The sequence below is a fragment of the Lissotriton helveticus genome, chromosome 12, assembly GCF_964261635.1.
Source record: "Lissotriton helveticus chromosome 12, aLisHel1.1, whole genome shotgun sequence".
Classification (NCBI taxonomy): domain Eukaryota; kingdom Metazoa; phylum Chordata; class Amphibia; order Caudata; family Salamandridae; genus Lissotriton; species Lissotriton helveticus.
In genome coordinates this window covers 550287087-550304213 of record NC_136073.1, presented here as the reverse complement: position 1 = coordinate 550304213, position 17127 = coordinate 550287087, and the positions used below count along the sequence as shown (strand labels likewise).

At 42.7% G+C, this 17127-nt stretch overlaps 1 protein-coding gene across 1 annotated transcript in view; it reads left to right on the top strand.

Annotated features, from left to right (window-relative positions):
• Window positions 1-17127, top strand: part of CDH16 (cadherin 16) — a 755818-nt gene that overhangs the window by 362277 nt on the left and 376414 nt on the right. The window contains exon 11 of the mRNA XM_078671187.1: window positions 3530-3606. Within this exon, the coding sequence (XP_078527313.1) occupies window positions 3530-3606 (77 nt within the window). The remainder of the gene's footprint in view (window positions 1-3529; window positions 3607-17127) is intronic.

The following is a 17127-nucleotide window of genomic DNA, read 5'->3' as shown; positions in this document are numbered from 1 at the left end:
TGCGAAAGTTAAAAGTATTGGCATTGTAAATGACAAAGCTATTAATTTTGCTATTTTCAAAACCAACACATGCATAAAAAAATGTCATTGACAATACCAATACCTCAAACTTTCCGAATGTGAGACCTATTGCATTGCAAATGCTTGTTTTATATTTACACTCACTTCATCACATTCACTTGCACCTCAACCCGCTCCACTGTAAACAGGTGTCGCAGCATAGCTGGGTAGCATTCGGCTACTCAGCTGGGACCTGATGATGAAGCATGACACCAACCAGGTTGGTTTGTGAGGGTTTTCCTAACAAACCTCTGAGGAGTCACTCTAGTGTCAGACAGTCATTTATTGTGGCCGTCTTAGTTGGTTTATAGTTGTTTTGTTAGTTGCCATGCGAGTAATGAACTGTGAGATTGTATGTCCTATTGAGGTTGTCTATCTAAGTACTTTATTGGTATCTGCACATTTTGTAGCATGGGGTACCAATACAGAGGTATAAGCCAGCCCCTATCTTAGAACGTCTTTTCGGCAGTAGCGGAAGTTTCATATTAGGCAGTTGTGACTAAGACCCCCTGATTTGATGTGTGCTACCTCATGTTGATCTATGTACAGCACCAAGTCCTTCTTTTTTTCTCTGATTAGTTTGTTAGTTTAAAATGTTTTTAATGTACATTCTCATTTTTTGCACTTTAAATCTATAGTAGGTACATTGTCAACATGTTTTTATCTTTATAGAATTATGTATTTTGAGATTTTGGTCTTCATGATAATGTTTTCTTATTATGTAAAATTTCTTGCGATCTTTGGTGATATTTACTTTTACCTTGCAGGGATGTTTTCACATATTTTATGTATGTTGTACTTTTATGCTCCTGGGGATCGAAATAAAGTTATGATGATGATGATGGTATGTGGTGAGGGACATTCCAAGCAATCACTTCTGGTAAGAGTGCAGGGAAATATGGGAGACCTGCAACAATTATACCCTCGTCTGTCATTGTAGCCAGAGGAGCAAATGTTGTTCTAAGATGGCAGACAGTCATTAATAGACAAGGTGTAAATCTGCGTCCACTGCACCGAATGTCCACTTCCTTATTTATGAATGATGGTTGCACCTGTTTTTAATGTAAGGAGATGTGCGATGGGGGCACCAACTATTTGCTGATGAGCAAATACAGTTTGGAGCAAATAAGGAATCCCGCCTGGAGTCTCCCACAGCCCTTTCAACGCTCAAAGAGGGACTCAACTTCCACTAACAATTTATTATTATTTTGTACTACTAAATGCCTAAGTTGTGGAAACATTTAGAATTCCAGAAATGAGTCTGGGGTGAAGTATATAGAAGCTATACTTCTCAGATATCTGTACCATCTGTGAGTGACAGCCATTAGGATCAATCCCCCTTACCTTTTCATCAGAAATTGTGGGGGAGTAATCTAGGACAAAATACACCATGTGCTCAACTATAGCATTGTAAATGCATTAGTGCAATAATCAACTCAAAGGTAAACAACAAAGTATACACTTCAGAATAGATTGTTGGAGGTCATGAGTTTAGACCAATGAAGTACTTAATTTCCGCAGGTGGGTGCTTGGGGTGGGCACCAGCACTCATTCTTGGGGACGAGGGCTTATTTTCCATCATCAGATTTTGACCCAGAGCAAGGGAGAGAAAGGCAGAAAAGGGAGAAAGGGGAAGGTGAGAAAAAGAGAATACTGTACCAAAGGTACTTCTCCAGGAATTATAAGAATCAGCAAGATTGACATAAAGAAACAAGAAGTGCATGGTGGTAGAAGATAAAGACCTGGTGGAATCAAAACTAAGCATCCTGGATACTCAGCCACCCGGGCACTCAGGATTGCAAGTGGTGGAGGTGTGTTTCTAATTATGACATATATTAACATATGCCATGAGTGATATATGATGAACTATACCTGGACCGATAACATTCAATCAATTATTGGCGAGCCATGTTTAAGCACAGCACAACATTGACTGGCTCATTGGGGCTACATGAACACATGGATACATGGTATTGGCTGTAGACAATGAAGTATACTTGAGTATATTGCAGCCTCCTGTATTTGGGGATTCATGGGCACGTGGGATTGATTGACCTGTGAAGGGGCAACCTGGGATCATGATATTGACTGGTAATTCATGTGGCTTACTTTAGCCAAATATGGCATTGACTGGCGTAGGATGGATCACAAAAGAACTCGTGATTGCAATGATCTGGAATATTTTGGAGCATGATAGCTTTAACTTGCATGCCATTGTTTCCTAAAATGATATGTCTTTTGATGACAAAATTTAAGAATTTACTGAAATTGACATGGTGACATTCAGGGACAAAATGATTGTACTTTCTGAAAATTATATGCTAGCATTTGGAAATAATGAGTTTATTTACGAAAGATGGTGTGAGGGGTCAGGCTTTAATGCTTTCCTCTCAGTCTGTGAGGGATCAGGATTTCATACTTTCCTCACTGTTTGTGAGGGGTCAGGCTTTCATGCTTCCCTCGCTCAGTCTGTGAGGGGTCAGGCTTTCATGCTTTCCTCACTCAGTCTGTGAGGGTCAGGCTTTCATGCTTCCCTCTCTAAGCCTGTGAGGGCTTAGGCTTTCATGCTTCCCTTGCTCACTCTGTGAGGGGTCAGGCTTCCATGCTTCCCTCGCTGTCTGTGAGGTGTCAGGCTCTCATGCTTTGCTCTCTCAGTTTGTTTGTGAGGGGTCAGGCTTTCATGCTTCCCTCGCTCAGTCTGTGAGGGGTCAGGCTTTCATGCTTCCCTCGCTCAATCTGTGACGGGTCAGGCTTTCATGCTTCCTCGCTGTCTGTGAGGGGTCAGGCTTCCATGCTTCCCTCGCTGTTTGTGAGGGGTCTGGCTTTCATGCTTCCCTCGCTCAGTCTGTGAGGGGTCAGGCTTTCATGCTTCCCTTGCTCAGTCTGTGAGGGGTCAGGCTTTCATGCTTCCCTCGCTCAGTCTGTGGGGATCAGGCTTTCATACTTCCCTTGCTCAGTCTGTGAGGGGTTAGGCTTTCATGCTTTCCTCGCTGTCTGTGAGGGGTCAGGCTTTCATGCTTCCCTCACTCAGTCTGTGAGGGGTCAGGTTTTCATGCTTCCATCGCTCAGTCTGTGAGGGGTCAGGCTTTAATGCTTTCCTCGCCCCGTCTGTGCCATTTGTACAGTGTAATACTGTTGAAAAGTTCAGCTCCTGTCACTGTAGAGAGCATTTTTCCAAAAGGAAAGTGAATTGTAAAAGCGTTGTTATTCTCTGAGCTTCCCATTTCAATGATCTTCTTTGTACAAAACAAACCATCGTTAATGTGTCAAAATGAGCAGCTCATCTGTCCTCTGCCAGGTCGGGTAGATGGCAGCTACCACAAGATAACCAAAGGGATACAAATATAAATAGCTATTATCTAAAGGAAGACCTCAAATAAAAAAATGCCACTCCTTTCACTTCAATTAATCTGCTCCTTCTCCTGTAGGCTTATCTACAACTTTGATTGCTTGTTTCTTTCACTTGCAGGTCTCACCGACACTGCCACTGTGATTATTAACGTAGTGGGTGTAAATGACAGCCCTCCAGTGTTCACGAGAACTAAGGTAAGCATAAAACACCAAACAATGAACCTAAAAACATAAATTAATGCTGGGTTATGGACTTCATTGTGCTGCAGATATACTGAGCGTCTCCCGCAGCTGTAGTAGGGGTGGAAAATATTTCTCTGATAAAGCACAAATAATTTTGAAACTAATTTCTCTCATTTCCTGCCTCAAATAACAAACAGAATAAAGAAAAACTGAAAATGAATGTCCTTTCATTAGCCTTCCATACTAACAGGCTTATTTACAAGCCCCTTGCGTCGCTGGTATGTCACTTTTTCGCATATACAAAAAAAGGTTTGTGCCAGGGCTGGTAGACAGTTGCCAACTGTACTCACTTTTAGGACAGTGTTGTACTTGGACCTTTTTGCAGGGTCATCCCTGAACTTTTTCCCTTACTCCTGTATTGTTTCTGACCTTTTTTTGTTGGTTTTAAGACTCTGGGCACTTTACTACTGCTGATCAGTGCTAAAGTGCATATGCTCACTGTATAAAGTGTAATGGTAATTGGTTGTCCATGATTGGTATGTTTGCCTTACTAGTAAAGTCCCTAGTAAAGGGCACTATGTGTGCCAGGGCTGGTAATGCAAATGCTGCTAGTGGGCCTGCCGCACTAATTGTGCCACCCACACAAGTAGCCCTAAAGAGAGAACTCAGGCCTGCCACTGCAGTGCATGCACGCAGTTTGTTAAACTGCCTTGTTGTCCTGACAAGTGCCCCCACTTGCCAGACCTTACCATTCCCTTTTTATGCATATCAGACACCCCTATGCTAGGTCCACGGTACCCCCATCCCTGCGCAAGGTGCATTGTATGTTAAAGGTAAGACATGTACTGAGGTGTGTACCATATCCTGACAGTGAAATACTGTCCATTTCATGTTTCACTGTTGCAAGGCCATCTTCCCCCTAGGACAGAATGGGGAAGGCTGTGTAATATGTTTCCAGTCTATCTTACCATAAGCTTAAGATGGAGAGGTGGAGTTTAGTATGCCTGAACTCACAATTTAATAACACATCTTTTTGTGAAGGTGGTTTTTGCATTGTGTGTTTAGAAACCGCGCTTTTAGAAGTGCATTTTTTTTTTGTTCTAACAATTCTGTGTGTCTCTGTCTGGTTGTGGATTGACTGTCTGGATTTGAATGTGATAGGATTTGGGAAATGTCTTGACACAGGGGAGGAGGTGAGACAGCAACAGGCTGACCTGCGTCTAGAGTGTAGGGGGGAGGAGTAACCCCTGGAGGTGAAGAGGCCTGGGCTGCTGTCATGAAACAATGGCTCCATCTCCTGCTGAGTGGTTGAGGATCCAGACCCCCACTATCAAAGGAAGAAGGTGTCACTGGCAGGGGGACACCCAGAACTGGTTTGGACAGGGGCAGTGCCCCCCTGAACACAAGTACTTCAAAGACATTTAGGGGTATAACTATGAGAGCTGAAACCCCTGGACTTTGGACTGATCAAGACAGGAAAGGATTGAAAACTACTTTGTGGTCAAGATGAAACTCTGCCAAGAACAGCTGAAGAGACTGAAGAGAAGGACTGACCCTTGCTGTGTGGTCTGGGGCTGGCCTGCAGTTTGCTGATCTAACTAAGGAGAGGCTAAGGGACTTTGCTGTGTGCTGTGTTCCCCTGTTTGAGAGGACTTTGCTGTGTGCTGTGTCCTGAAGTAACTTGTCCCCAAGGGCCCGAGGAGAGCTGGCTCCCTGTTGTGGAAACTCAGGAACATAAAAGTTTCCAGGTGTGTCCTTCGTGAGGATTGCCCTGTGATTGTGTGCACCCGGAGTCCAAGTGAGACTCAGTGACGCTGTGTGCCTGTGCTTCATGCAGCCTGAGACCTGCGTGAGGATTGCCCTGTGATTGTGTGACTCGGAGTCCAAGTGAGTCTCAGCGACGCTATGTGCATGTGCTTCATGCAGCCTGAGACCTTCGTGAGGATTGCCCTGTGATCGTGCACACCCGGAGTTCAAGTGAGTCTCAGCGAAGCTGTGTGCGTGTGCTTCGTGCAGCCTGAGACCTTTGTGAGGATTTCCCCATGACTGTGTGTCCCGGAGCAGTCTTGTTCTCTGCTACGATCGACAGCGTGACCAGAAGTGCTGTGATCGTCATTGCCAATGGCCCGGACCGCCATCCCCAGAGGAGCTGTGAGAAATCACCGCCCCCGGCCCGAGCCTGCCGTTGCCAAGGAGAGACCTCGAACCATCCCCATCGGAGGTCCGAGTTCCACTGCCCAAGATCAATGAAGTCGTATCGGAAGGCCACGCAGCGAGGAGAGGAGAGGAGAGTGGGATCATACCCCCCAGGTTACGCTCAGTGAGCGTGCTTGTGTCGCTGCCTGGGGCGGGGTGCGGGCTACGCCGGAAATACTCTCGGGCTCTCCCATATTTGCAGCGCGAGCCTCTGCTCAAGTCTGTATCGCTGCCCGTACTTGCCGAGGAGTGGCAGTACCGGGGCCGAAGTGTGGAGCTGCACTTTGTTTTCCATCATAACAGTGTTGGGGGCATATTCTGGCAGTAGCTGACCGCGAGTCAGTAAGATTGGCATAGAGACAGTCCAGAGCACTGCGATCGGTGCCGGAGTACATTATTTTGCCATTACGAACTGCCTGATTGTTGCATTATGAATTGCATTATTTTTGCATTACAAACGGCCTGATTGTTGCTTTAGAAATCGCATAATTTTTGCATTACAAACGCCTGATTGTTGAATTACGAATTGCATTATTTTGGCATTATGAACGGCCTGATTGTTGCATTACGAACAGCATTATTTTTACATTGCGAAGTGCCTGATTCTTGCATTACGAACTGCATAGTATTGCATTAGGACTGCATTGGAACATCAAGAATTGCTCAGTAATACTGCAAGAACCTACAAGGGCCTGCTGGCCTAATAACTGGCAAGGTGAAATATTACAAATCCGCATATGTTGGATTTTTATCATGTGGTCTCATCGCATATCTTTTTTTTATAAACATATAATTGTTTTTTATGAAACTCATGTGGAGTCCATTTGTGGTGTTATCACTGGGTTACTGAGAGCTTGGTTGCAAATACTTTACACATTTGCCTTGGAGATAAGCCTGGCTGCTCATGTCAAGCTACAGAGGGGGTGAGCAGGGGCCATCTGAGAAGGTGTCCTTCCTTTCCCTGACTAAAAATCAAGGGTCCCTATTTGGACTAAGGTACCTACCTCAGCCAACTAGAGACCCCTAGTTCTAACAGACAGGGACTTAGGTTTTATCATCAGATTTTAACTCAGAGTATGAGATAGAAAGGCGACACAGGGGTAAGAAAGAAGAGGTCAGAAAACAGCGACAAAGGGAGAAAACAGGGAAGCAAAGTGACCTGCGAATCCGAGATGAAGAGACAATAAATGTAAGATGGTGGTCGGCACGTATAAAATATTCGGGTCCATGGATTTATTTTTATTTCAATGTTTATTTCTTCATTTATTATTTTAAAACCCATGCTGATTACATGCAGTGATAGATACCAGTATATTTGCTGCAGACAAGGAAGCTTCCAGTTTGCTTTCCTGATTCTCAGTAATTTTAATTTTATAAGTATCTTTGACATAACGAGTGAAGTAGAGTTTGATCGTGTTTAATTCCTGAGAAAATAATATTTTATTGCACAGAACAGTTCTCAATAAACTGGTCACCCTTAAACTGCGTTCTGCCTCTATCTTCACAAATCCCTTTGATATATGTTTGGAGGCTATATATATCTTCCCACATTTGCTGTCCGTGTTTTATTAATTTGTAATTACTGCAGTTATGCATCAAATAAAAACAAGATCATTTTGGTATTAAAAACTGTGCACCTGCCTCTGGTAAACATCCTTTACAACAACTGCATTACAACATAGTCCATTAGCCCATATTTTTTACTCCGCAAAAACGTTTACAACGCAGGACTTTACACCAAAAACCATTACAACACATTCACCATTACAATGCCCAAGTGGAGTTATAGTAAATTGTGTTGTAATGGATAATGCGTTGTAAAGCCCTGCATTGTAAAAGATTTTGCGGAGTAAAATGTGGGGTAGTAAAGAGACATATTCCTTGCCTCTTGTTTTACTGGCGTCAAATCAAGAATGAAAACCGAGACTCACAAACATTACCTGGAAGCTCAAACCATCACGATTTCACTGTAAACCTCTTCAGGGGCCTTCAGACAATCTATAGAAATAAAAACAGTTTATTGGGAGTCGTTAAAAGTAGAAATTCTCTTTTTTGTGCGTAGTAACAAGCCCCGGGTGGAGCAACACCAATTTGCTCAGTTGTTTAGATGGACAGAGCAGGACCTCTGACTGCTTACCTAGTGGTTTGCTTTTACTCACTGGAATGGCAGAAGATCCAGAAATCTGTGCAACATAACACTTGTGCTTCTTTGGATCACTTACTGATGCAGATGAAATTACAAATTTGATTGGTTAAAACCAATATTGCAGTTGGGGTGCTCCTAATCAGCCTCCTTAGGCCCGGGCCTGCGTTCTGCTGCATGTGCTTCACCCAGTCAGTCTGGCTGGAGCTGAAGATAACAGTATTTTAGTATATAATTTTGCCCTTACCTTAAACTCTGTAATGCTTCATGCCAATAATAAATACAGAAGCTCCCCACCCTGACCAGTGCCCCTTCTGAGTTCACATGCAAGACCAGCTAGAAACGGAAGTGGAGAGGACAAATGGGAAATGAATCGCCAGCCGGAAGCATCCCATGGCCTGTCCTTGTCTCCTTTGATGGTCTCATGGTATGATGGCGCAAACCTTTGACTTAGTCATATGCTGACACCTCACTGTACTTTAGACTTTTGGAGATATTTATGAGGATTTGAGTTTCTTATATGGTATGGCTGTGCGACCGTACAGTGTAATACACCAACAAAAGCTGTCTTGGTCCCAGTCAGGCTCATTTGTAAAACTTTAATCTCAATCCTGGGAAGCTATGGCTGAGAGAAGCAAGGCTTAAACTGATGAACAAGTATAAAGCATTTAACAGTACCAAACAATGAAATAATAAAGCCACATGGCACAAAAGAAATCCAAAACCAATTTATAAAAATAGATTCGATATTTATGAATTTTTAGACCCCAAGATCAGTAAAATCCACTGAAGGCTTTTGGAGATACAGATTTTTAAAGAAAATGTAAATCTCAGTTTTACAGCAAACAATCAGAAAACAATCATAAAATTGGAAACTTTTGAAAAGTTTGTAAGAATTGAGTTTGACTACTCCAGCCCTGCTTGGGATATTAAATCCGACAGGGAGAAGGTCTGGGGAGTTAATAAGGAGTATTCGAACGGGAAACAGCATTTACAATGCTGTCATTACATTGCTCTACTATTACAACTCGGTCGTTAAAACGACCGCGTTTTTAGTACGTGATACATTTACATCGCAAGTCATTACAACAACATGCAGTAGGGGGCGCTGAGGTATAGGAAATTAATTCAAACACCTTCCCTACTGTTGAGCAAACTGGAGTAGGAATAGTAATTAATACTATTCCTAAGTCCAGCGCGTCCCCTAGTATAAATCGTTGTAATGACTTGTGATGTAAATGCATTGCGTACTAACAACGCAATCATTGTAACAACCGCGTTGTAAAAGCACGCAATGTAATGCATCGCGATGTAATGAGACATATTCATTTGAACAGTTACCCGCCCACCAAAGCATTTTCCAGTCAATTTCCAAACTTTACAGCTTGACTGCCATAGACTTCAATCAAGTGGTCCTGATGCTGCGGATGCAGGGGATGGAAGATGCTCAAGAATGCTCTGGGTGCTGTGCAGCACCTTTGTGGTTATTCCTCGGTCCACGGGTCAGGTGAGGTGACTTTGGCCACAGAGGTCAGAGTCCCTTGAAGTCCTCTTTAAGACAGCAGAAGGCCAGCTGCGGCCCCATGAAAAGTGGTACAAGTGATATCCTTTGGTGGAGGCTAGTGTCCCTCTTAGGCAACTAATGTGCCCTTAGACAACACTCCTGGGTCTGGCGGACTCAGCTGCAACTTTTGGCCATCGAGGATCGGTCTCTTGGGGCACCCAGTGGCAGCCAGTGATGATTTTCCAGAAGTGTGTACTGACTTGACAAGTTGGACTAGTTCAGTTTTGGTGTCCCTGGTGCTGTTTACAGTGTTCACAGGGGGGTCAGCCGACTGACCCTTGTAGTCATCTCTCTGGTCTGTGGCTTGGGAATTACTTATCCCCAAGCCAGGATCCACAGTCACAGTCCTTGCTTCGATAGCCCAATGTGCTCCAGGTGTAGTCCAGCAGAAAGTGCAGCTTCTTGCTGTCAAGTCAGGGGTCAGCAGGGCAGTCCTTTTTCAATCCTTGTTCCAGTTTCGAAGTGATCTGAGGTTCAGGGTGCCAGGAGTGCCATACTTATTCCCAGAAAGTGCCCAGGAGGGATGATGTGGTCACTAGCCAATGGGCTGCTAGGTCCCCTCTCTCTTGGGGATGAATTTTCAGCTATGTGTGCCATCTAGCATTTCCAGAGTGCACTGTTTTGCCCAATCTCAAGATGTCGAATCCTTCATTGGATGTTAGGAGCTTGATAGGCCACTCTGTAAGTGTGGTCAACTGGGGGCCAAATGCCCACAGGAGAGCTGGTTTGGGCTCTAGTCTCCCCTCTCTGTTCCCGCCATTAATCCATCTACAAAGGGCAGCCCCTCACGAGTGTGATCGCCATTTTCCCACCTAAGGCGGATTCGCCTTTGAAGTGGCATCCTGTGATAGGGAGGTAATGTCGTGCTCTGTAGCAGGCTTTATTGTTCCTAAGCTACGGAGTCATTCACACGACTCCCCAGGAGGGCAGACAGCTGTCTGGTGGCCAGTGTGTTGCCACTGGACAAACTGGGTCAGAGTGGCAACTTTCTAAAAGTTGCATTTCTTTAATAGTGGCATTAGATTTTACCTGGGCATCAAGTCAGGTTTAATGCCCCAAATATTTTGATACTTTGCAGTACCCATCTAAGTAGTCCCATTCAGAAGTTAGCCTGGCTGAGGGATCAGTGAGTAACCCTGTGTTAGCCAGTGAGGCTACTAGCTCTTCCACAGCAAAACGACAATTTGGAAAAGTTACTGCCAGGACATATATATACAATACATGTCTGATTTAATAATATACAGCTCCCTGCCTTAGGGCTTGATAGGCATGCCTTAGGGGAGACTTAAATGTATTGTCAAGAGAAGCGGGGGCTTCATCATTGATTTTAATGGCAAAGTCAAACTAGCACTCTGATCACTGCCCTTCCAGTCTGCAGTAACATGCTGGGTGCCATTTCGTACTTTATTATACACAGGGTGGTACAATCAGTGCTGCAGCCCTGGGTGGACACTCTGCATTACATGACTTGTTTACCATCTACTAGGGACTTATAAGTAAGTGCCAGTGTCTGCCCGTTGGAGAAAGCCAATTCGACACACACTTTGTAAGGGGGTAAACACTGGCACTGAGGTCTGGCTAGCAGGCCTCATTGCACTCTCAGAGTTGAAAAAGCAGCAGCATGAGTGATGAGCAACTAACCCTTGTCCTGGTAATTATCATCATCTAAGTGGAAGAACCTGGAAAGGCCATCTGCATTAGCATGGTCAGTCCCAGGTCTGTGTTCTACAGTAAAGTCCATACCCTGTAGGAAGATGGACCAGCTCAACAGTCTGGGGTTCTCTTCTCTCATCTAGAATAAACTACAAATTAGAAGGACTCCAGGGGTTACTCCATCTGTGAGATCTTACTTGAATGTGGATTCACGTTTAGGGATGTCACTCGAGGACAATAATACGGGTACAGAATCAGCTACTCTTTCTAATGATCAAGTTGAAGCAGCATGATATACACTTCTTGTATTAGAGCCCAGTCTGAATAACTTGCAGGTAGTGAGGGATACAATTGCTGAGGAGTCACTGCTGTTAGAGAAGGAGTATTCAGACAATGGTCGAGATGTTTAGTGAAAAGGTTCATGCAACTGTTACCATAAATTGGGTGTAAAACTTAGGACAAATTGAGGCAATGACTCTGTCTCCAATGTGGCCAAAACGTATTTACAGCAATTAAAAGTGCTACTGAAGGCAGTCAGGTTGCTAATAACTCTAAACAGATTCTCAGTCTTGAGCAAACAACACCTGCAGGATAAGGATAGAACATTAGAGTCAGGTGCTGATGAAGACAAACAATTATCTAGAGATGAGACTCTTTCAAGCATGTAATCGAGGGATGTTCAGTCGGAAAGGAAAGCTATGCTTCTAAGCTGGAGAGCTCTTCTTCTGTGAATTGTAAACTTTGTTCATGATCCTCAGTAAGAGTATGCAAAGTTGATCTGAGTCTCGGGAATTCGATAAAACCAGAATACAGTCCGCTTACAAATCCTTTACGTAGCCCAAAGGAATAAAAGATTAGAAGAATACATTGTGCAGTCTAGGTGTCCTGCCTTGTTATTGACTCAAGACTATTGTTGAACATTAATATTGTTGGAAAAATATTGTGATATACTAAATATCATAGGACATAATATGGAGGGTAAGGATATTGTTTTATTTACTTTATTAACCCCTCGGCTGCGCCGCCGATTTTGCGGAAGTGCAGCACTTCCGCAAAACGGGCGGGGCCGCGTCGGCCATTGGCCGACGGCAGCACCAGCGAGGTAGTGCTGCCGTCGGCCAATGGCCGACGGCAGCATGGAAGGGGTTAAAATATTAATGTATTTAATATAGTTTTGTTTAATATCATTGAATACAAATTATTTTGTGTTTTGTGATGTTTTATTAGTTTGAGTGCTATATGTTTTTCATATTTATATTTACTTGTATATTTTTAGTGCAGTTTATTTTTTGTGTACAAGTATATTTAAAGTAAAATATGTTGTCTTTATTTTGAGTGTTGTGTATTTTTGGGTGGATTGTAGGGCTTGCAGGGGAGTAGAGTGGAAAGTTTGATTGATTGATTGAGTGGAAAGTGTTTTAATATACATGTTTAGATTGTTTATTTATATTATATATTGTTATTCATTGGTTAATTAAATAATATTCATGTAAATCAAATAAATAATTGTTATACATAAATCGCTCTGTACGTGTTTGTTTTGATATTTTTTTAATTTGTAATAATATTTATGTGTAATGCATGTGTGAGTTTTATGTATCATTAAATATTTCTTTTTTAAAAAGAAATATTATTTGTATTTCTTTGGTAGGTTGTTGGGTGTGGAGGGGAGTAGGGTGTAAAGTGGCTTAACATATTTTATTTTATTTGCTCATTTATGGCATTTTAATTGTTAATTTGTGTATTATCTATCTGTCTTTTTGAAATAATGTACAAACATAACAATTTGCCTATTTTGATTAATAATCAAATTCATATGTTTATTGTTTGCAACAAGGATTGTTTTAAGTATAATGTGTTTTTATTTATTATGTATGATAGATTTTAATAATTATTTTTATTATAATTTTCTTCCAGTGAGTTGTAGGTTTTATTTATTTATTTATTTATTTATTTTTTATTTCGAGCAAGAATCAGATAATACAAAATTACATATTTCATAGTGATAACATACAAAAGTATCTTTTAAAAGCCAAAGTTCCAAATAACAAAATACGAGGTACAACATTATCTATTTTATACATTTCTTATATCATGATACCAGGTGGTAATTGGAGACCAAATTTGGGCACCTCGTAATCTAGATTTTTTACCCCTGGCTTCATAAATAGCTATCTCTTGCTTATATATTCCTAGAAAGCGAGTTAGCCACATTTGGAAGGTTGGAGGGTCAACATCTTTCCACCTAGCTGCCAAAATAATCCGAAATACCGCTGTCCCCAAAAATTACTATGCCCAAGAGTGCTATCGTGGCCTAGTAAATAGAGTGTTGATGAATCTTTGACTTTATGTCCAAAGATCTCTTCCCAATAGTCAGAGATCATTTTTTTGCATAAATCTAATTTAGGACATTCTGCAAACATGTGTACTAGGTCTGCAGGGGCCCGCCCACATCTTGGGCAATTGCTATTTGTTCTTTTGCCCCAAGCATATAATTTTGCTGGTGTAAAGTATAGGTTATATATGGTTTTATAAAGTTGGGCTTTGAGATTAGATGCTAGAAATAATCCAGACGAGAGTGCCAGGGACAAATCAATATCAACATTGGGATTTCCTAATTTACTAGACCAGCCTCTTTCGATATGCTCTAGATCATCTCTTTGGTTTTGTATCAACAATTCATAGATAGTACCTATCCTGGTAGATCGTTTCCCTATGATATCCAACAGAGAAACGTTATCCAACGTAATTTTTGGGGATTTTTGGTTAAGAACAGTAAATATTTGAATATATCTAAAGAAATCATTTCTAGGAACAGCAAATTTTAATTGTAGATTTTGAAACCCCATATTAGGATTGTGGCAAAGAAAATCCCCAACTGTATTAATCCCCAAGCTCTCCCATTTTCTAGCAAGCCCATCGTTAAGTTGGTGTGGTAAAATTGAGCTCCGCCACAGGGGGGGTATATTTAGTATATTTCGAAATTGATAAATGTTTAGAAACTCTTTTCCATATATTCAATGCACTATGTATAATCTTAAATTTAGTTTTTTTAAAGTAAGATGTTTCTAGCTGCCTTAGTAATAGTCCTCTGGCTTTATTACCAATTGCCAGTTCATAAATTGATGGTATATCCTGCGCTGGTATAGTTCCTATTAGTGCTTTAGGGATAAATAAAGGTGTCATTTGCTGAATAAGGGCTGCCCACAGACATAACATAATATTCGGGACAGCTAGTCCTCCCTTATCCAGGGGCAGAGACAAGTATGAAAGAGCCCTCCTAATTTTCCCATAGCTCCAAAGAAATTTAGATAGAGAGGAGTCTATTCTATTATTATTCTATTAAAAATATTTATAACGCGCACTATCACCATCGGTTTCTTGGCGCTCATAGACAGATGGCGTGGACCAGAGGCAGGAGGTTTAGTCAAATGCGGCTTGGAAGAGCAGGGTTTTTAAAAGTCTGCGGAAGCAGTCATACTTTGGACAGAGACGGAGAGAGAGTGGAAGGGAGTTCCAAGTGGAGGGGGCCAGGACGGAAAAGCTCAGGCCACCGTGCTTTTTCCTTTTGAATCTAGGGACCTCGAGGAGGTTTAATGAAGCTGAGCGAAGAGCTCTCGTAGGGATATGACGGGACAAGGCCGAAGAGATGAAAACGGGAGCTGCATCTGATAGGGCTTTAAAGGTGGTGCACGCCAGTTTGAAAGTGCAGCGTTTGGATACCGGGAGCCAGTGTAGACTGCGAAGAAGGGGAGTGACATGCTGATGCTTCGGCTGGTGGAAAATCAGGCGGGCGGCCTGGTTCTGCACCAGCTGCAGCCGTTGAAGATGGCATGCAGGAATGCCTGCATAGAGAGTGTTCGCATAATCAAGCCTGGAGGTGATGAGCGCAATGACAACTTGGGTCAGGGCTTCTTTGCTGAAGTACCTGCTGATCTTGCGGATCCGCCTGAGGTGGAAGAAACAGGCAGATGTGACCGCGTTGATGTGGGGTCGCATTGATAGGTCTTCAGAGATAATCACCCCCAGGCTTTTAACTGAGCTCACGGGAGAGGGTGCAAGCCCCAAGGAAGTTGGCCAGAACGTAAAGTTCCAAGGATGATTGGGGCCTCCTACCAGGACGAGCTCAGTTTTTGTAGGGTTCAGCTTTAAGTGGCTGTGGTGCATCCACTCCGCAATGGTCAGCATGGTGGTCTGGAAATTAGTGCGGGAAGAAGGGAGGGAGTCTATGGGAAAGATTAACTGAAGGTCATCCGCGTAATTGAATATTGTGACCGGGGAGTTGCGGAGGGAAGCTAAAAGAGGTTGGAGGTACAAATTAAAAAGGAGAGGAGAAAGTGCTGAGCCCTGTGGAACTCCGCAGGGAAGGGAAGTGTAAGGAGCGGAGAAGGTGGAGAGGTGAACGGACTGAGAGCGTTGATGGAGAAAAGATCTGAGCCAGTCAAGGGCCACTCCCTGAATGCCGGCGTTGTGGACACGGTCAATCAGAAGAGTGTGATCGACCGTGTCGAAAGCCGCCGAGAGGTCTAATAGGACAAGGGCTTGAGAAGTGTTTTATAGTTTTAATGATATTGTCATCCGCCATCAACAGTATTGCACGAAATAGATATAATATCTTTGGAAAGATGTTCATTTTGATAAAGTTCCCCCTGCCGATAATAGAGAGGTGGAGATTGTTTACCCTTGAGAGATCTTTTTTGATAGTTCTGATAAGGGGCTCATAATTAAGTTGATTAATTATCTCAACCTTAGGAGATATACAAACTCCAAGGTAGATGGCATTGTCAACCTTATATGGACTTTCGTACGAGATGTTATTCGTACACAAAACCATCGTTTTGTCTCTATTCAGGGAATAGCCTGAATACAGGCCAAAGGTATTAGTCACTTGCTCAATCTCCTGAATCGCCTCAGCAGGGTTTGGTGTTAATACCGCCACATCATCGGCATATGCTAATATTTTAGTTTGATGAATATCTACCCTAACTGGTTCTATTAGATTTGATGCAAGCAGTTTTAGAATTAGTGGATTGATATATAGGGCAAATAAAATTGGCGAGGATAGGCAGCCCTGTCTTGTGCCCCTTTGAATGCTGATAAACTCCGACTCCACCCCCCGTACAGAAAGTCTAGCTCTGGGGGTAACGTATAATGCCTTAATGGCTTTGATAAACTCTGGACCAAAGTTGTTTAATTCCAGGATACCCCATAAAAAACTCCAAGAAACTCGATCGAATGCCTTCTCGGCATCAAGTAGGATCATCGACATCCGGCCCCCCGTTACCCACATGATGTCAAAAAGAGAGATGGCCCTACGGGTATGATCCGTGGTGCCTTTTCCAGGTATAAAGCCGTGTTGCCACGGGGAGACCAGATGTTCGACAACCCTGCTGAGCCTGTTGGCGAGAATCTTAGAGTAGAGTTTGGAGTCGGAGTTTATCAGTGAAAGTGGGCGGTATGAAGTTGGATATTCAGGGGGTTTTCCTTTTTTAGGAAAAATAGCTATGTTTGTTTGCTGCCAAGATTCTGGCGAAGTGCCATTCCATTGTACCCCCCAAAAATAAATCTAATAAATACGGCGTTATTTGTTTTTCAAGTATTTTGTAGAGGTCCAGTGGGATTTTATCTGGCCCAGCAGCTTTCCCGTTGGCCAGCTCTGAAAGCGCAATTTGCACTTCGGTAATTGAGATTTCTCGTTCTAAGTCTTCTCTAGTTGTTTCATCAAGAATCCGGACTGGACCAGTTTCATTTAGCCATTCAGCTAAGAATTCTTTGATCTCATTTGCATTGACTTGATCTTCGTTTTTATATAATTTTTGATAGTATTGTCGAAACACTTCTGAGATACCTAGAGGTGTGGTATGTTTTTGACCTTCAAACTCAATAGAATCTATCAGAATATATGAGGTTTTCCGCCTAGTATGAAGTGCCAGCTGCTTCCCTACCCTCTCCCCATTCTCATATATTTTAGATTGGT